The sequence below is a fragment of the Epinephelus moara genome, chromosome 21 (assembly GCF_006386435.1).
Source record: "Epinephelus moara isolate mb chromosome 21, YSFRI_EMoa_1.0, whole genome shotgun sequence".
Taxonomy (NCBI): Eukaryota; Metazoa; Chordata; class Actinopteri; order Perciformes; family Serranidae; genus Epinephelus; species Epinephelus moara.
In genome coordinates, this window is record NC_065526.1 from 16,777,646 (window position 1) to 16,798,876 (window position 21,231).

Genomic DNA, 21,231 nt, shown 5'->3' on the forward strand with positions numbered 1-21,231 from the left:
AGCAGCAGAAGACCACACCAGGTGCCACTCCTGTCAGCTAACAACAGGAAACTGAGGCTACAGTTCACACAGGCTCACCAAAACTGGACAATAGAAGATTGGAAAAACGTTGCCTGGTCTGATGAGTCTGGATTTCTGCTGCCACATTCAGATGGTAGGGTCAGAATTTGGTGTAAACAACATGAAAGCATGGATCCATCCTGCCTTGTATCAACGGTTCAGGCTGCTGGTGGTGGTGTAATGGTGTGGGGGATATTTTCTTGGCACACTTTGGGCCCCTTAGCTACTGTGAGAATCTTAATTGGGGAAAACTTTAAAGCCAGAGTTTGATGAAACAACTTTATCAACTGTTTTATTTAACTTTATAGGTTACATTTGTGAACAAACACTAACAACAGGCATAGAAAACGATGCACATATTTACAGTCGGCAAACAAGTGTAGGGGCAGTAAGAGCTCGGCACGTCGGTGAATCTCTTCAAGAGATGGAAAGGAAACTTGCAGGAGTCCAGCTTCACTGACTGGAAGAGAAGACAAGTTTGAGTTAGACTCGACAGCAGAAAACAAACCTACCAACAGTCAAAAAATCCAAAGCTTTTCAGTTTATTATTGTTCAAAAGTTAGTAAAACAATTACTTGATGATCAAAATAGTTGCTCATTAACAGTACTGTGGACAACATCTCTCACCTCTTGACTTCCGTACTGTTAGCGTGTCCGTTAGTGTCTCCGTTGGCTTCGTGAACACCGTTACTCTGACCATCGTTCTGCTTCACCTTCTTCACCACGCTCTCTTTCACTGGACTGTCCTCTGGCTTCCTCTGAAACAGACAGGTTCATTCAAATGAGATTGACAACAGATGTGCAACAACAGATTTTCAGATTGAACTGAAACCAAATATCTGAGCTCTCTCACCTTCTTTCTGACCAGGTGGGAGATGTCAGAGACTGGAGCTTTGGAGGCGTGGCCGTTGGTCGAGCTGACTCCGTTGGTTGACATGCCGTTAATCTGGGTACAGAGACAAACAATGACAGATTAGTGCTCGGCAAGAGTGAAAGATTCAGTCAGATTCAGACGACTTTATTAATCCCAATTTGCACACACAGACTGCTAAAACCGGTCCCGTTGTGTCACTCTTGTGATCTTACAGCAGATTTTAACACTGCTATTAAGACTGTTTCTGTCTTTCAGTGTGAGGCTGTGAAAGCAGACGCCAAACAAACCTACTGATGCCCATCACCACTTTGTTTAATAATCATTTCTGTCATTAGAGTAGGAGACTCACCTTTGAGCTGGATGAGGAGTCTCCATTCTGCACAGCGGTGCCAGGGAACGCAGAGGAAGTGGAGCCTCCATCCTGACAGGTACATGAACTTAAGTTAGATTCAAGCTTATATACAGTTCATCTTGTTGATTTACACCTGCAGAAAGTCTCAACTGAGGTCAAAAGTCATTCAGTACAACACTGCTTACGTGAATTTACTATATACAAAGGGATGACTGGTGGAAAAACCCCAATATATATATCACATTACTCCTCACTATTGGTTGGTAACCTAGTGACATCACAAAACTAGGGACAAAAATAGTCAGGTGTAAGAGAAAAAAAAATGCTCCTCAGGCCTGAGGAAGATCTGGTAGATGGAAACGTAGCCTTGCGGAGAGAAATAAACTCTTTATTAAGAGCCTAACAGTGTGCAGACGCCCTCTGTGCCTCTTTACATTTTAATGAAAACGACCCCATCCCCAACTCACCAGTGGAGCCTTCGCAGCCTCAGCAGCAGCAGCTTTTATCATTTTCTGACTCTCGGTGGCGTCCTCCACCTTCTCCTGGATCTCTGGCAGCAGAGCCTTCAGCTCCTCCATCTCCTTCCTCTCGTCTGGTAGAGCCTCCGGGCCCTCGGCCTTGTCGAGCAGCCCCTGCAGCTTGTCTGCAAGGCAAAGTGGGAATGTTAGCATCATACTCGAAGCTTCAAAGGCTGAGGCACCTGTTGCTACAATGAAAACAAGGCTGATTAAAGGGACTGAAATATGACTTAAAACATGAGACCATGTTTCCTGTGCGTACCCAGCCTGCTCTTTATGACAGAGATGGAGCTCTTCAGCTCCTCGACGGCCTCGCTGTACTGGAGGTTTAAGCTGTAGGTCACTCCCAGCTGGTAGTGAGTCTCCGCAAGCAGGCGGCTGTCTGAGTCCAGGTGCTTCACCTGCAGCTTCAGACACTCCTGGAAATCCTCCAACGCCTGGGTGTAATTTCCTGGAAGAGAAAGTCAGCGACTAAAGACCCATTTCTCAACAAGAAGTGAATTTAAGCAGTAAAACAGGTTCAGTCTTTGAGGCACGTGTGTTGTAATATCAGTTATAGTAAAGACTGAAGGGGTCAGGGCTGAAACTGCCAATTATTTCCATTATTAATTCATTCGTTTTAATTGTTTAGCCTATGAAACAAAACGGTTAGCTTCTCAGAAACCAGGTGACGTCTAAAAAAAACTGCTCATTTTGTGTGTCCAACAGCTATTGAATTTCAAATGTCCCCACTGTGGGACTAATAAAAGATTCTTATCTTACACAGAATAGCTGCAAATCCTCACGTGACAGCTGGAACCAGCAAATGTTTGCCTTTTCTTGACACATGACTTTGATGATTATCAAAATTGTCATGATTGATTATCACCTAATATGAGCCATTCAAAAATCAATTAAAGACACCTCAAGCTGCCCCTCAACCCCATGGAAATTTGTACCATTATGGAGAACGGAAGCTGTGGACATTAAAAATAAATTAAGGAAATGACTCAATAAATAAATATTTTATTAAATGTAAAAATAATGATATTAAAAAAGGCACTGAATAATTGCTAAAATGTGACTAAATTAAATATTGCTTTTAATTTGCCTTAAATTTAACTTTATACATCATCTCTGAATTAATTCCCCTATTTATTTACTTTCTAATTTATTTTCCCTTTATTTGTTTACACTTAAAATTTTAAGTACGCTTAATATTTTTTTTTTTAATTTTCTATTTTCATTTTTTAAAATTAATTTAATGTAATGTATTTTTTTGTTTTGCATTTCACACAGGCAGCTCAGGTGGTCACTTCATCCTCTATAATTTCCTTCTTGTATGTTGTATCATGACCTTGTAAAGCACTTTGTGACTTATGTCTCTGAAAAGTGTTATAGAAATAAAGTTTACTTACTTATTGAGTCATTTATTTTTATTGTGGCAGCTTCTGTATTCCATATTTACGAGTTACAACAAAAATAAAGTGTGCAAAACTAAGATTCACTGAGTGACTTGTTGTTACCTGATTCAGAAGAAACTTCGCCCAGTTTCAGGTGAGCCTGTGCAGCCATGAGTTGATCCTCTTTAGGCTCTTTCCTTGTTTTTAAATAAATAAATAAATATCAGTTAACATGAAGCTGGAGCTCAGTGACCATCAAATTCACATCCTCACAATCGTGGACAGTGTTTCAATCACCTTTTGTAGATGACTTTAGCGACTTCCAGCATCTCCCAGGCCAGCTGCAGGTTCCCCACCTCCTCATCGTCGTCGCTGTCCTGAAACACACAGGAACACAGGTTTAGGATTTAAAAACCACACCTTCAGCCAAGTTATTCTGATGTGTACTTGAGCCAAGTGGTCGAGTACCTTCTCAGCAGCATCATCTCCTTTTTCCTCTGCATCACACTCCATATCTGCATCATCACCATCTTCCCCCTCCTCTTCCTCACCATCTGAAGCACAAATAACATGTGTTTGGAAACATATCATTACAACGATCAGAAAGCCATTTACAATCAAGGTCTGTCGTTAAAGAACAGAGAGAGAAAAAAGGGAAAAGTCACCTTCTGCTTCCTCTTCCTTTTCTCCTGACTCTTTCTCGGCTTCCTCGCCATTTTCTTTCTCATCTTTAATTTCATCGGATTTGCTTCCGTTGGCCTTGTCGTCCTTTTCCTCGTCTTTCTCTGCTGCTTTCTGTTGCTCATCCTCAGCCTTTTCTTCATCGCCCTTCTTCTCCTTATCGTCGCTCTGCTTCTCTTCGGCCTTCTCAGCGTCTTCGCCTTTCTTCTCTGCCATGGCGTCGTACACCTGAACCCTCAGCTCATCCCGGGTCTTCTCTGTTGAAGTTAGAGAGGACAGTTAGGGTGAGCGGTATTACAAAATGCATCCAGCAACAGGTCACTGGTCAAACGGCACAAAAACAAACCCAAATACAAAGATGACAAAGACTTTTTTTCCAATGTTGTATTATTCTCTCACCATCTATGTTTTCTGTGCTGTCAACGTTGGAATCTTTGGGTTTTTCTTCTTCCTCTTCCTCCTCCTCTGGTACTCCTTCCAGAGCATTACCCAGGACTGTGTTCTCCATCCTGCAACCATATATATTAAGAGGTTAAAACACATAAACCCACACTGACACTGAGCCTAAACTACACCAATCAGGAACTTTAAGGTTTTGTGTTGACACAATATGGATAATGCATTAATTATTTTTACTGTAACATCTACATTATATGCAGCACTTATGATCAAAATCATTATTTGATTATAAAACACAGGCTCGTTGAACTTTTATTGCACACAGCGAGACTAAACTATTAAAATCAGAGAGGTGTTGTGGTGCTCTGAGTCTGAGCTGCTATACATGTTTCAGGCCACCAGATGTCACTGTGTTTGCTGCGTTTGAAGCAGCACAAATAAAATGAAGCCCCAAAGCTTCCTTCGGCTTCATTCACCCATCCCTGCTGTCTATTAAATGACTCAGCGCTGATCAGGTGGTGGTGGGGGTAAATTCAGTTATGAGTTTACCGTGCCAGATCCAGCAGCGCTTTGCCACACCAGAAGAAAGCCTCTCCACACTCGTCTGCTGTGTCTCCGTACTTTTTAGCCCTAAAATGACAGAAAAATTAAGTTGTAAAGTCAAATTATAATCAAACACAAATGGAAACCACTCAGTTTTTGCACGTATGGAAAAGACAGCTGCACACAGTTACTATTATTTGATTTATCAGTTAGTTAATGACCAGAAATTAAATCACAAACTATTTCGATAATCAGTTCGGTATTTTTTTAAGGAAAAAAAGCTAAACATTTGCTGATTTTGTGCTACTAAATGTGAAAATGTGATGCTTTCCTTGTCATACACAGTGATAAAGTGAGTACTCAAGATGTCACCTTGAGTACTGGGATGTTACACACACACAATTTTTTTTTTTTAATTGACAAAACGATTAATGAGAAAATAGGCAGATTAATCAATAATGAAGATAACTGTTAGCTGCAGCCCTCATACCTCATACAGTATTTTTGGTAGCAAGCAGATTATTTCACTTATTCTTCTTTATTTTAATTCAATTCATTAATTATTAATTAAATCTTTATTGCAGGTTTTAACACAAGTCATCAGTTTTGTCACTTGTTTTTTTTTTTAAATCAAAGAAATAAAAGGAAAAAAAATGGCGATAAATGAAAACAAAATTATTCAGAATCAGAAATACTTTATTGATCCCTAAAAGGGGAAATTGATTGGTTACAGTCGCTCCATGTAAAGAATAAAGAATGAAATATAAGTATGTAAATATAAAGCAATAAAATAATAGAAATGAAAATGTGCATTAAAATAAAAAATAAAATGTGCATTGTGCTACAGTGTTTGACACTTGTACTTAAGATATTAAAATATTAAAAATAAAATATGCTGAGGCTGTATGTGTGAAATTTAACTACAATATAAACACATCAATAGAATAAACCAGAATAGAATAAAGTAAACATAAAGAATATGTGCAGTTATGTGCATGATAAAGTCGTACACTGGAAAATACTGCACAGTGTGTGATACTTGCGTTAATGTTTCCCTCACTGGTCATTTAAGTTTGTAAAGCTTTAACAAGACCTTCAAAATTAAGCATGTGGCCGCGCTGATGCTGTCTGGCTTATTAACTTAATAATATAATGTGTGTTTATCGGTCTCTATTGTGTGGTAGTTGACTCACAGCATGCCGCAGGCCTCCTGCAGGGCGCTCACCGCCTCCACCACCTTCCCCATCACCAGGTGCTTCTTCCCGGTGCCGATTAGCTTGTTGGCCTCCTCCATGTTAGCTAAACTGGACACAACGACAATTAATTATCAACTCGACTTTATGAGGCTAAAGCCCAACACGTGCCCCAGCTGAGCCCGTAAATATTATTAAATGCTAACGTTATTTACATAAACACATAGTCTAACGCTGAGTCATTACATACCTTGATAGAGAAATACCGAGTGAAACGTTAAAAGCAGAGCCTGTTGGTTTGTGACTCAGCTCGTGGCTCCTGCTGCTGCTCAGACTCACTGCTCCGTTGTTTCAATTTGGCGCGAAATATTCCTGCCCTTTCCGGTCGCTTTCCGGGTTCGGAAACCAGCGCGGGAGAATTCTTAAAGGCACAGACTCAACATTGTCCTGCATTCAAAAGTAAAAGTGCAAAATTATTTTTCATATATGTTATTATGATTATATATATTTTATGTATATTTATTTAGATATAAATAATTTTAAAGGCATGTATATATATATATATATATATATATATATAAAGTAAAATAAAGATATGAATGTGTATGTGGTCGTAAGAATGATGTGATGAGCTTATGGGAGTGTGTGCATGTGTACAGAAATACATAACTGCTTGCGACAAAGTTACAAAGTTTCATTGTGTAACACACAATAACAATAAAGGGTGTATCTAAAAGTATATATATATATATATATATATATATATATGTTGGTGAGGCATTAACCCTTGTGTTACCCCTGGACATTTTTGTCCATTTCCAAAATTCAAAACTCCGTCACAGACAAATGAAAGGTCACAGGGGGGTGACTTTTTGCATGGGGGTGTCATTCTGGGTGAAATTTCAAAATCTCAACTTTCAGCATGAAAATCCATTATTTGACCCTGTAATGCATTTTTATCCTATCCATGACCCTTCAAGTGGACAAAAATGTCAATTTTCTAGAAAGTGTCCAACAAAAGGTCACAGGGGGGTGATTTTTGTCAAGGGGGGGGGTAATTTTGGGTTAAATTTGAAAATCCCAACTTTCAGCATGAAAATCCATTATTTGACCCTGTAATGCATTTTAACAGGCAGTGGACATTTTTGTCCACTTGAAGAGTCATGGATAGGATAAAAATGCATTACAGGGTCAAATAATGGATTTGTTTTGTTTTGTGCTAGCCCGATGGCACTAGAATAATGATTTTCTTTAAATGTGTCCAAATAATCCTATAAGAGGTGGGCCGTGTTGAAACGGCCAGACACGAAAATTAACAATTGATTCAGTCATTCATTAATTCATCTAGTCCATTATAATGAAGCTTTAATTTATTTTAATTATTTTGTTTTCTAGCTGTTTATTTTATTCATTAAGTGTTTTTCAGTCAAGACAAACAAGGCAGGGCCAATTAAATTGATTATTGCTATGACCTGAATGAGCAGACCTGCAATAATCACCTGCAATAATCCCTGTTACTATAAAAGGCATGAAGATAAAATAAAATTCAATATTAATGCTATTTTGTTTGTATTTACATATACATAATTATTCATTTCATCACATATTATTTATTCTTGTGTTTATTTAATACTGAACATTTTGGGTTTCCATAACTACTTACCATACCACCACTGTATGCAACAGCTTTATCAGAGCTGTTCAGTATTAAATAACTGATCAAAATTAAGTGGTGGTGCTATATATTTGTGTGTGTGTGTGTGTGTGTGTGTGTGTGTGTGTGTGTATGTTTTCTGTGTGTGTAAAAGTACAGAATGCTGCTGTCATGTCCTGCTGTGAGGGACAGGGATTACCCTGTTCCCCTCTGCACTCCTCCCGCTGGCTCCACTGTGTTCCTGTCTCATCAAGACAAGTCTGGACCTGGCACCCAATCAACCTCACACTGAGACAATCCCACTCAGCCTCCTCTCACCCTGTCATCAATAGAGACAACAGCTATAATTCTCCTGAAAATCTATCAACACAACACACCACAGCTCATTTAGCTCATGTTTTTTTCAATCAGAGGCAATCGTTTTGAGTGGGAATGTTCTCGGGGGAATTTACTTCAGGTATTGCTGAAGATTGAAGACTTTACAAAATATGTTTCTTTATACCTTATGTATGTATTCAGCCTACTTACAGTTCAACATGCTTGGATTATTCACTTATTTACTTTCTTGTAGAGAGTTCGATGACAAGATTGGTACCACTTTTTCAAATATAAAAGTAAGTCACACTCAGGATTATAGCGAGGTGCTGATCACTGGGAGTAGACTTGATTACAGAAAACAAGTGTTGCACACTGTGGCTCAATATGCATTTTTTTATTTCGATGATAACGTTTCGGCCATGAGGGTCAATTCAAGATGTATAATCAAGACTGGTACCCCTCTTGTGTTTGTCTGTTAAAGGTCCAGTGTGTAGGATTTAGAGGGATAGGCCTATATGGGCAGCAATGGAACATAATATTCATAATTATGATTTCATGGGTGTAATTACCTGAAACTAAGAATTGTTTTCGTTTCCTTACACTGAGCTCTTTATAGTAGGTCTTCTTCTACAGGGTCCGCCATGTTGTTTCTACAGTAGCAACATATGGACAAACCAAACACTGGCTCTCGATAGGGCCATTCACATATTTATGTCAGCCACTGCAGTTCTCCAACATGCTTGACACGCAGGAGTTTAATTCGGTTGCAATCTGCAACCTCACCACTAGATGCCACTAAGTCTTACACACTAGACCTTTAAATATGAAGCTACCCTCAGAGGCCAGCTTGGATATTTTAGCGTAAAGACTGGAAACAGGGACAAACAGTTTGCCTGGCTCTGTCAGAAGGTAACAAAACATGCACAATTAAAACAAAAGAAACTTGTCAAAGCAGTCTCACTCCGAAATCAGCGAAATCCGGCGTTTGGGCAGTGACTTGCGGTGTCAGATACGCGGCTGGTCGCCGTTATAGTTCAATGGTGCTCAGCAGCTTCAGGGTGAAACGAGGCAGGACACGAACGAAAGTAAAGGCGACAAAAGTCTAAGAAGGGCACGTGGGAGTGGGGGTGGTGGTGGATGGGTCCAACAAACACTGACTTTCACCCACTGTTCTCATCCCGTAAGATTCTAAAGCTAAACCCTGTTCTTTTTTACAAAACCTAGCCATGTGTCTTTGTTGTTGAAGTAAAAAAAACATCACATTGCAGTGTTTTACCTATGTAGTGCGTTTATTTTGAAAGAAACTGTATGTAAATGTTAAATTTCCTGTGAAAACTGAGGTGTATTTTGAAAGAAGACAATACAAGTAACAGGCAGAACTTGCTCCAGAACGTCATATCTGCACCAAAGGTACCTTTCATGTTGTATCTGGATGTGGTTCAAGGCCAGAGTGAGAATGTGTTGAATATGTAGTCCCTTTCCACTAACATCAGCTAACACCTGGCTTTCGTATTCAATGGCAAAGGTTACAGTTGGCATTCACTTCCAGGTCAAATGACTCCATTGTACTTACAGGTATTTATGGGCTCCAGCTCCAATCGGCTCCTATCAGCAGTGATGGAAATACTGTGATGGACGCGCTAATTTTAGCCCCTTTGCTGGCACAATGCAATGAAAGGCCGCCACAAAGTACCATTCATGTCCGTCCAAGCTGCAGTCAAACATCATACAAAATGTAGTCAGCACCAAGTTTGAAAGAGAGACTGAATAAGTAAGAGTTAAAACAAAGACATAACCTCCATTCACTGGCCTCCATGCTGCTTTTTACTGTTTACGAACCTGTTTTCTGGTCCATCTGTGATGTTGAACTTAACACACCAGTTGTCCGATTTTTCTTTTCTTGTTAATTTACATTCCTCTGAAGGGGTTGAAACACTTTGTAATATCCTCAAAGATCTGTTGCTTCCATTTTTTGGCTGTGCTGCTGATAACCAATGGGCCTTTGATAAAAACCCCACAGAGCAGTGATGCACTGTACAGCCTTGGCCTCCATCACTGAGTGCAGTATATGAAGCATACTGTGTACCCTCATGTGAATGCACTTGGGGAATTACTTGACAAGAACATAGAACTGCGGTAATTTACCAATACGGGATCAGAAGTATATTTTACAACCATTTTTCATCCATTTAAAAGAAGTGTTGTGATCATCTGCGCGGCCGAACGGGACCAGGATGATTGATGGACACACAAGTGCCCTTCAAACATCCAGTTGCTTTGGAACCAGCAGCAGAGCAGAAGCACTAATTACGAGCATATTGTGAAGCAGGAGATGAACACAGTGCAGCGTTTGATCACTAGCCCACTGCAGTGCTTCTAACAGGAGGTTATTGTGTGTCCCCCTCTTATCTGGCCCTTGATGCGGTGCCCATGGCAACCGCATGCAAAGACATTGCTTGGTGACAGCGCAGAAAGGAGGCATGGTGGAGGGGCTGTCTGAGCAGATAACAGCCTCAGTGTGTCCAGGCTACACACACTCAGGTGAACTAATGTTCTCTGAAAAACAATGCAGGTTTCACTTATCTATAAATCCTGGCTGTAAAACAAACAGTACATATAGAGCCTCAGTTTCTGAGATCAGTGTGTCAGCATGTATACATGGGCAGATTATGAGACAATGGGCCCCTGGGCACAGATATGCAAATAGGCCCCACCACCTCTCCTACACAGGAGCAAGATATACAGACTCTGTGGTCATTTTATGTCTCCTTGTGGTTGTTTTGTGTCTTTATGAGGTAATCTTGTGTCTCTTGAAGGTAACTGTGTGTCTTATTTGGTTGTTTTGTGTCACTTTATAGTCATTATGTATCTTCTTGTGGTTGTTTTTTGTCTATTTATAGTTGTTTGAAATTCTTTGAGGTAACTGTGTGTCTTTTTTTGGTTGTTTTGTGTCACTTTGCTGTCATTTCGTGTATCTTTGTGGTTGTTTTATGTCTTTTTGTTGTCATTTGGGATTCTTTGAGGTAATTTTGTGTCTTATGGTAATTTTGTGTCTTTTGGAGGTAATTTGGGGCTTTTTTTTGGTCGTTTTGTGTCTCCTTGTGGTTGTTTTGTGTCTCTTTGTAGTTGTGTAGGTCTCTTTCAGGTAATTATGTGCCTTACTGAAGTCATTTTGTGTCTCTTTGAGGTCATTTTTTTGTCCTTTTTAGTTGTTTTGTGTCACTTTGTTGTCATTTTATGTCTCCTTGCAATTGTTTTGTGTGTTTTTGTTGTTGTTTGGGTCTCTGTAAGGTAATTTTTTGGTCTTTTTTGATTATTTTGTGTCGCTTTGTAATCATTTTGTGTATCCTTGTGGTTGTTCTGTGTCTTTTTGTAGTCGTTTGGGGTTCTTTGAGGTACTTTTGTGTCTTTTTAGGTCGTTTTGTGCCACTCTGTAGTCATTTTGTGTCTCCTTGTAGTTGTGTTGTCTTTTTGAGGTAATCTTGGGTTTCTTATAGGTAATTTGGGGACTTTTTGGTTGCTTTGTGTTACTTTGTAATTATTTTGTGTCTCAATGTGGTTGTTTTGGGTCTTTTTTAGGTAATCTTGGGTCTCTGAGATAATTTTGGGTCTTATGTGGTTGTTTTGTGTCACTTTGTAGTCATTTTATGCCTCCTTGTGGTTCATTTACCCATTTTTCTAGTTATTTTATATCAATTTGTAGCTTCTTTGTATCATTTTGTGGTCAGTATGTGTTATTTGAATGACATTTTGCAGGTGAAGGCCAGAGGGGCCTTTGAGATTTTGGTTCCCTGGGCTCATGTGCCCAGTAGACCCATTCAGTAACCCATCCATGCATGTACTGTAGGCTATAGCTAGGGATTTGGGCATTAGGGTTACTATCTACTATCAGCTAGTTTGACATGAAACTCAATGACAAAACAACAATGCAATGAAATATAGCATGTGGCACTGTGGGAACAGCTTCAGTTCCCTTTCATTGTGTTTTCACTTCTTGTAGTAACCGTCACACACAAGACTTGTTGTTCAGTGTATTAGGCTTGAATGTAGATAGGACTTGGAGAATATGTTCAGATCTTTCAACTTAGTCAGAGCTGTGCACTTCTGTCCAACAAGATGAAGTATACAGTTCATTACATTAGGAGAAAGTTTGGGAATAATAGATATCATTAATGGGGAAATGCATGTTTTGATTCATCATGTCATTAGGAAATCAGTTCAGATAATAGAATAAAAGAAGTTTCTCTCACTAGTCGCTGTCTTAACGGCTGTCCTGTGGAGTCTGTGTGACATCAGGACCGTACAACCAATCATTAAAGAGGAAAGGCTTCTATAAAATAACCAATCAACAGGATACCACCTCCCAACCATGACTGTGTGTCAACAGAAGTTATGTTTGTAAAACTAGCTTAAAGATGTTATGAATGATTAACACACAATCAAACAAAACACACAAGATTTTGCACCTTAAAATATTCTTAACACATTATATATTTTTATTAATGACAGACTCTCTTAACAGGGACTAACATGCCAATCTAAATCCCTTTGTTCATTATAGAAACTGCAGCCAGTATTCCTGTTCCTCAGCCTTGTCATTAAGTAAATATAGCAGGGGTGAGGAGGAAACGAGAATGAAAAAAATGCCTTTGGCAGCCCGCAGGATAAGTACAAGATGTTGCAACAGTGCAACAGTGCACCGCCCCTGCTGTACGTTCCACTGTAAGTAGGTTGGTAGTAAGTGGCAATCCAGGAAACATGGAGGAAACTGGCTACTGAGTGCAACAGTTTTATGTAGCTCAATAGACTATTTTAAAAGTGCAATGGTCTCACTCTATATTTAATATAAAAAAAAAGTGTGTTGAATTTGTCTGGGCTAAGTATATGTGTGTGTTGGTGCTATTGTTTTTATCTGTTTGGGGGAACTGCAGTTTCTATCAGCATTGAAAATGTGTTCCCTTTAGTTCCCTCTTAAATGTGCTCCAGTGACAAATCACTATTACAATGTAAAATAAATAAATACTTCAATACAGAATGTGAGCTCATGCTTGTCTTCTTCAAGGCTATGTCCTGAAATCATTTGAGACATGGTCATCACACTAAACAAAAAAAAAGAAAAGGAATACATAAAAGTGTGGGTTGTATGAGTGGGTGTTTTGTTTTAGTCACCCAGCCCACCCTCGGAGATGAATAATATGAAAAGAAAATAAGACAAGAAAAGGATAAACAAAATGAAAAATGCTCTTATAGGCAGTACAACCAACAACGACAAAATGGATGTCTGCAAAATGAGATTTACATATAGTGCGAGTACACACGTTGTTTGTGCAAACCATTATGAACAAGTATATATACATACATGCGAACACTTTAGGCCATTCCCAATAAACAAGACATAAATGGCTGCCATATTTTATCAAAGACTACAGAGCTGAGAGAAACGCAACAAGTTGGTGATTTATGCCAACCAGGTCTCAAAAGAAGGCACATCTTTAGTTTTCCAAAGAGTTAAACTAGTTTGCCACAACCTTGCCATATTTTATTGTCTTTTGTTGCATGCGGGACAGACTGAGCAGTAAAGTTAATCAGTAAATGGTTGATAAGACACTGAGATGCTGCAACAGAGAGTCAAGGTTGTAGCAGCAATGTACAGGTATTGTTTTATGCCTGTTCATGATGACAATGTATTTGGCTCTGAATCCTGGTAGAGATTGTGTCATATGATGAAACCTCATGACTCCGCGACCTCTGCAGGGCTGGATTAGGAAACTGCAACCTGCTTTTTTAGTTTCAGACTAATAGATTCAATGTCCAGTGTTCAGATTCAGCTGGTTGTAGAGCTAATCTAGAGATGGAAAGTTGCCTTTTACATGTGACTGTGAAGATGGAGGAAATATAAATGTGAAGAATATTTCCTTGTGGTTTCACAAGAGCATAAATATTCCCAGAAAGGTCGTTAGGAAAAATGCAAAGTCATGCTGTGTAGTGGGAGGCTGAGACTGGAGGGTTTGAGTGAAGTAGGCTGTAATCGCGTTCTGAACGGTCCTATCGCGAGAACTGAGCCGCGGTATAAATTCCCCACTCGAGCCTGTCAGCTCGTGCACTCTTCTCTCCGGTGTCAGTTGGTGTAGTGTGATCAAAGCTGAGGTATGTGTTATACAATACATTTAATTATGTTTTTCTCACGCTGTTTCACAGTTTAAAGTGTTTATTTGTTCGGTTTATTTAAGCTATTAACGATTTTTTAAAAAGTTGCGTAGCTTCGGCTGAATTCAGAGTTCAACAAGTGTTTTTTCCACAGAATTTCACAACGGGTTTTCTATATGTAAGCTAGCTATAGGAGGGCTAAAGAAAATGTTAATTTAGATGCGTTCATACTTTGTATTTGTTAAATGAAAAGTTCCCACTGTCTGGACTGTAACTTACCGGTAGGTTAACTCAAGTCTCAAGGGACAAATCTCGACATTTCCTCTGATGTTATCTAAATTAGTGAAACCACAACGCATTAGGGTGCAGTAGGTTTTAGCTTTACTATTGAACTCGGAAAAGAAAAAAACGTTAAAATGGACGTTGGTAATGTATATGCGGAAATACCTGTGAATTTAAACAGAAGAAGTGGAAATGGTTCGTTGGTTTGGGTTGTTGCCAGTTCAAGCATACAGTTAAAGTTACATTAATAACCGTCTGAGCTTAAATCATGCAGCTGCAATCTGAACCTTAATTGTTCACTGTATTATAGTCTACATATATCAACTATCAATCTATGGTAATCAGATTTAGTTTCCAACACAAATATAACACACAGTGGTCACAACAACTTAATGTCTGACTTAGCTCTCTCAGACTAAATGTACAAAGCACACACTGTACTGAAAAATGTGATTACAGACAGTCACCAATATACTGTTAAACATCTGTGTATGCATATGTACTGTAAATGGAAACATGTCCCATTACAGTAGACACTGATGCACCAACTAAACATCTGAGTAAGAGAAAGGAAAATACATACCAATCAAAAGAAATAGCATGACAGAGTAATGATAATAAATGATGATAAAACAGGACACTGGTCAGAGAAAGAAAATAAATATAAAAAGTCATGGGGCTCCACATTTAGCAACAGTTTACTTTTATCACTTAAAACTGGTCTCTTTAACCTAAAAATGACACCAACAAGGCATCAACTTAGGTCAAAATATTAACTTCAGCAGAGGATAAGCGGTTACGGAAATTAACGAATGTCAATCAATCCCTTTAAAATAGTATTTGTGAGTCGGAAGAATTTTTTTGTCTTTCTCCTCTGGTTTTATAATAACCATTATACTACAGTGTATTTCACATTTTCCTACTTCCATGTGCCACTAATATATGTGTAGTTATATAAGAATGGTTTCACTCTGATTAACTCTGACAAACTTTATTTGTTTCACCTGTGATGATTCATTTGTACAAGTAGCTGATTAATTGTTTCCTTTATATGTAGCAGATGAATTGTTTCCTCAAAATGTCAGAAAATTTGTCAAAATGCCCATCAAAATTTCCTAAGATGATCTCAACAGATAGTGAAAACTCACAAGTAATTCAATTTATTATCACATAAGTCATAGAGAAACAACATAGGAGAAGCTGGAACATGGGAATGTTTGGTGTTGTTGCTTAAGCAGTTATCTTAAAGTTAATCCATTATCAGAATAGTTGCCCATTAATTAAATATTCACATATTTTTTTGTTAACAGAGCAAATTTACACAGATTGTTTGTGTAGCACATTTTCACTTGTAAATGCACTAGAGCCGAAATGACTGGACAAATATGAAAACTGATTGAAATGATTAACTAGTTGATATCTTTTTAACAAAGGTTTTAAACATCTTCTGGCACCAGCTTTTTAAATGTGAGCATTTGCTGCCTTTCTTTATGTTATATGATAGCAAACCTGTGTCACCATGGTTTCTGTAAATGTGAAATGTGCATTTTTCATTATATTTTTCATTATATGCAAAACAGTTACTCTTAATCAAGATAATAATCAGCAGATAAGCGATAAGGAAAATAATCATTCGTTGCAGCCCTAAAATGCAAAGAGTTTTCTTTACAGACAGAACAGTTTAACAATCAGGTTGATATTTTGTGCAGAAGAGATGTTATTTTTTGTCCTGTTCAGTAAATGAGGAAGGGTTATGGTTTATCCATGATTGCATACACAAAAGAAACAATGCACAGCTGTGATTTCGAGAAGAGATTGTGTAATACATAAACAGTTTCCTTCTTCTGTGATCCAGTTAGACTGAAGATGGCTGCAGGCAAGGCACATATTGGAAAGCTGGCCCCAGACTTCACAGCCAAGGCGGTGATGCCAGATGGACAATTCCACGACCTGAAGCTGTCAGACTACAGAGGTATACCATCCTCTGTTGAGTGGAGGACATGCTTTGATGACACGCTCTTCTGGACTGTGATTCACTGCTTTGTGATACCACAATATACTGAATAGACATTAATTTACACTTCTAAAGCTCAGAATTAATTAGCCTTTAATTAGGTGCATTGTCACGTGACAATAGGCTCATCTGTTTTCTTTTCCTTTGGTGCAGGAAAATATGTCGTCTTTTTCTTCTATCCACTGGATTTCACCTTTGTGTGTCCAACGGAGATCATCGCTTTCAGTGATGCTGCTGAAGACTTCAGGAAGATTGGCTGTGAGGTCATCGCCGCCTCCGTCGACTCACACTTCTCCCATTTTGCATGGTAGTTACAAGCTTTATAATGTACACATTAATTGTGTGGATTGCAAACTCCTCACATTTTCTCTGTGGTTTATGTTCTCAAAGGACCAACACACCAAGAAAGCAGGGCGGTCTGGGTGCCATGAAGATTCCCCTGGTGTCTGACACACGACGCACCATCTCCACAGATTATGGTGTCCTAAAGGAGGATGAGGGCATTGCCTACAGGTGGATTTAACAATGTGGATGTTGGCTGTTTCAGTATTCTTTGATAAAGATTGAAAACAATAAAGCCAGTGTTAGTTGCTGTTTGCTTTCTAAGGGAGATGATACACTTATCTCAACATGCCATTGAATGCACCACCGCAGAGATGTCTCAGGCAGTGAGCAGGAGAATATGGACTTACTTCATGCTCTTTCTGAAACTCATGAATTGCCCTTCTCTCTATTTTTAGGGGTCTGTTCATCATTGATGACAAGGGCATCCTGAGACAGATCACCATCAACGACCTCCCAGTTGGACGCTCTGTTGACGAGATCATGCGTTTGGTCCAAGCTTTTCAGTTCACTGATAAGCATGGAGAAGGTGAGTCACTGCTGCAACATACTGCAGATGTTTGGCATCTTAAAAGTATACAGTACATGCTGTAGGGATGTCAGTTAGGGTTGATTTAGCTTTCAATAGCCTGACATCAGTCACCCATTTTATTGTGAGTTGGCTTTACTGACAGACAGCGGGTAGCTGCGGTAACATTCACAAACATAGTGCCCACTGCCCACTGTCTGGTCTCCACTGCTTAGTTAACGTTAGTCCTGGTCACTCTGCACTGTTCACTGTCTGGGCGCAGTGGGAGCTAGCTAGCAGCACTGCTCATTTGGCGATAACCACTGGTAATGCTCTCCCTACCACACAGCATTGCTATGAAAACATGGTGGTCACCCTCTGATCTCTGCCTGGTTAACCCCCGTGAGAAAGCGGCTTCATTTTGTGCAGTAAAACCCCTTTAGTATTGTTAAATATAGCCCATTCTACTAAAGAGCCGCTATGAAGTCCCATCTTCATGCTGCCTTTGCATCTTTATGCAGAACCAAATGACAGCGACATCATGCCCCTCCGGTGGGTGATTTTAGACAGCATGCCGGCATCGCAGAATCAAAAGAGGTGTTACGGACGCTTATTTTTATGCTTTAGAAACATTAACAATGGCGACTGATCTCATCTTCTGTTCGGAGAGTTAATTGCTATCAGCTACTTTTTGAAATCTCCCATAGTGGGTTGCAAGTATAACATGTCATCAAAATGTCACACCCATGCCACCCACGATCCCGTCCTGCCAGCTGTCCCGTTTATACAGATGTCATTTCAGCCTTGTCACTACCTCTGATTGTACCTTTTTCACAAAACAGTGAGGCAACATAAGGGTGTGAAATTCCTGCCTTGAAGAGGCAGTGTAAAAGGGACTTATGTTAGCGCCACAAGCTGTGTTGACACTGCTTATAATGCTAGCAGTGCTAAAGGGGGTTTGCGGCTCAAAATTGAGCAGCTTACTCACCGGAGCAACTTTGCGGGATATGGGAGGGTTTGGCACAATGTTTCCACAGCATCACTGTTGGGTCGGGATGTCGTTACTAGCAGTTATTACTGAATGAGCGGCGCCGCTAGCTACCTCCAACCACTTTTTTATAAAGTCTGGACCTCACCTGCACGCTGTAGCCAGAACGTCTCAAACACAGAAAACAAGAAGAAAATAAAGGCAGAGGGCAAAGTCTCTGCAGAAAAACACGTTGCCACACACTTCTAGTGGACAATAAGTAGTGATTGAGGGGGATTACTCCATGAGACTATACATTATTTTTTAGAAAAGTCCTTCATAGTACACCTTTAATGTGGGTAATGTGTTTGACTGTGTCCTGTAGCATATACCTTACGTTTATTAAAGTATTCTGTCACTACAAGATTTTAAGATTGCTTTAAATGTGCTTTACAGTGAGTGATATGAATACTTATTTCGCTCTCCATGACACAAATATGCGTCTGTTAATAATTGGACCATTGTACTTATTTGAATCCAAAGTTCTCTGTTTGGATATAATTTGCAACATATGTTATATGTCAGATGGGAAAGACCTGAAAGGCATATACAAAGTCAGTGCTGAGGTTCACATGAATGAGAAATGATTGTAGACAGTTGACATTATGCAACCTAACGTTTGATGCATTTCCCTGCTTTCAACCCAGGGCAATAGAGGTTATATACGTGTGTCATATTGACACCAGTCTTTACTGTTTCATGTACCGAGCCAGCACTCATTACAGGCTTATCTTTTCAGTCTGCCCAGCCGGCTGGAAACCAGGAAGTGACACCATCAAACCTGACGTCCAGAAGAGCAAAGACTTCTTCTCCAAGCAGTAATAAGCCCCGAGTCTGCAGCCTGCTGTAGGAGATTTCATTTAGAGATTACATTTCCAGAGAACAATATTTAAGTCAGCCACTGTGCCTGTGGAGGAGACGGTTTTTGTAGTCACCATGTTGTGTGTAATGTTGTCTGTAGAGTGAATAGTGCACTTATGACCAAAGTATATACTTACGTAATTATGTTGTGGTGATGTATGCTATTTTCACTGTCGGACTGAGCTCAACGTCTGTGCGTTCTTTTATGTCATTCCTTACCACTGTTAGATGCAAAGGACCATAGAAACATTTTTATTGGAATGAAGCCACAAGCACCTCCCTAAATTATGTTGTACTTTTTTTTTTTTTTTTTACAGTGAACAACTCATGGCATTTAATCTAAATAAAGAATACAGTTTATAATTTATGGCATTTATTTAATTTGTTTGATTGTGCTTGTTGTATCAAGTTGTTGGATTGTATTTTATGTGTGTTCATGTGCAGTGTCTTAAGTAGTTTCACAATGACACAACATTTAATTGAGATAAATTCCTTATCACATCTTTGAGCTCAGTGAACAATTACAGCACATACTGAACCAAATAAAATTAATAGGGGAAGATAAAGTCCAATCTAAAGTATCAAAAATGAGAAGGAAGTTTATGCCGAACTGGGCATGCCAGTCAGTGAACGTTCTCTTAATGTATTTGACTTGAATTAACACCTGTAGCTTAACTACTGTTCCTAGGGGTGTAAAGTAACTGAATACATATACGCAAATATTGTACGTAAACACAATTTAAAGTACTTGTACTTTACTTGAGTATTATCCATTTTCTGCTACTTTATACTTCTGCTCCACAACATTTCAGGAAAGATATTGTGCTTTTGACTCCATTACATTTATTTTAACTTACTTTACAGATTCAGATTAATACAAAATATTATCAACAAGTAAATTATAGATATTTATAGATTAAGATCCACAGCAGTATGTAAAGTCATTACAATTAGCCCCACCTTTATCAGCTGTTACTTTCAAGTGACATTTACATCAATCTACCAATGATTTTATTTCAGAAATATATATAATTCTGAAATGGTCCATTCTACATCATGAGTAGGTGTACTTTTTGTCCTTGGAGTACTTTTGTACTTTGACTTACGCAGGCTAACATTTTCTTAATACTTCATTTTTTTCCCCAATACCATTATTATATACAGTGTTGGGAAGTAACCAGTTATTACAAAATAAATGCAACTGTAATAAGTTGCAGTTACTGAGAAAAAAATATGTAATTAAATTCCAGCTATTATTCAAAATGTTGGTGATTACAAAGGGGTTACATTTAAATATATTCCTTTTGGCAAAACCTAAAGGATGTAAAATTCATTCTGTTGCTTTACATCTTTGTGCCATGCAGGAATACATTATTCTGGCATAGCGTATTTTTTCTGCTTTATTTCCAAGTGTAAAATATTTACTAGAAAGTTACTTATTATATTATCAACAGACAAGTTTGATTACTAATCTGTAATCTATTACATTTTAAATGTAGCTTTCCCAGCATTGCTTATATGTGCCACTTAGGTTCTTCTAAGTGCATGATTCATGACAAAGAAAAGCTGCGATATAAATTCAGGGCAAAATGAAACGAGACAAACAAACACATAATAAAATAAAAAAATTAATTAAATTAAATAAATATTGGACCAAAAAAACCCAACAAAATAAAAAACCCTAATCTAAAATAAATTAACAAAAATAAAATAAAATAAAATAAAATAAAAATTGTACAGAAAAAAAATGAAACAATTAAAAACCCCAAATCTAAAATAAGTTAATAAACAAACAATACAAAAAAAAAAAAAAAAATTACAAAGAGGTTGGAGACTGCACACTACTTAAATAGAATTTTGTCCTGCTGTGTAATTTATGATTTGGAAAATTATAAAAGCCACACTGTAATGGATAAAGTGCAAATAAGGACATTATTTTCCAATGAAAAGGTAATATTAATTAGCATTATTATTCATTTAACCCCTTCTTCATATATAGGGCTATTTGCTAGATGTAATTAGTAATGTCATTAACATAAGCAGACACATTAAGAAAGTTATATAGCATCTTTAACC

General features: G+C 38.5%; 2 protein-coding genes across 4 annotated transcripts; one reads left to right on the plus strand and one right to left on the minus strand.

Moving 5' to 3' along the window:
- Window positions 1-325: 325 nt before the first annotated feature.
- LOC126382767 (histone-binding protein N1/N2-like) lies at window positions 326-6,370 on the minus strand. Of its 2 annotated transcripts, none has more exons than XM_050032830.1 (14): window positions 6,253-6,370; window positions 6,003-6,108; window positions 4,816-4,896; window positions 4,267-4,376; window positions 3,852-4,124; window positions 3,655-3,740; window positions 3,484-3,563; window positions 3,310-3,383; window positions 2,067-2,255; window positions 1,754-1,929; window positions 1,284-1,355; window positions 914-1,006; window positions 688-818; window positions 326-520 (listed from the first exon to the last, which is right to left on the minus strand). In XM_050032830.1, the coding sequence occupies exons 2-14, from the start codon at window positions 6,101-6,103 to the stop codon at window positions 514-516; spliced, it is 1,473 nt and encodes a 490-aa protein (XP_049888787.1). In that variant the 5' UTR covers window positions 6,104-6,108; window positions 6,253-6,370; the 3' UTR covers window positions 326-513. The 2 variants fall into 2 exon arrangements, with proteins under 2 accessions (XP_049888787.1, XP_049888786.1); XM_050032829.1 differs by having other exon boundaries at window positions 6,003-6,113.
- Window positions 6,371-14,066: 7,696 nt separating this feature from the next.
- prdx1 (peroxiredoxin 1) lies at window positions 14,067-19,520 on the plus strand. 2 transcript variants are annotated; one of them, XM_050032836.1, is made up of 6 exons: window positions 14,067-14,121; window positions 16,259-16,375; window positions 16,571-16,724; window positions 16,808-16,930; window positions 17,158-17,288; window positions 19,034-19,520. In XM_050032836.1, exons 2-6 carry the CDS (start codon window positions 16,270-16,272, stop codon window positions 19,114-19,116), a joined length of 597 nt encoding a protein of 198 aa, XP_049888793.1. In that variant the 5' UTR covers window positions 14,067-14,121; window positions 16,259-16,269; the 3' UTR covers window positions 19,117-19,520. The 2 variants fall into 2 exon arrangements, with proteins under 2 accessions (XP_049888793.1, XP_049888795.1); XM_050032838.1 differs by having other exon boundaries at window positions 14,078-14,121; window positions 16,263-16,375.
- Window positions 19,521-21,231: the final 1,711 nt, after the last annotated feature.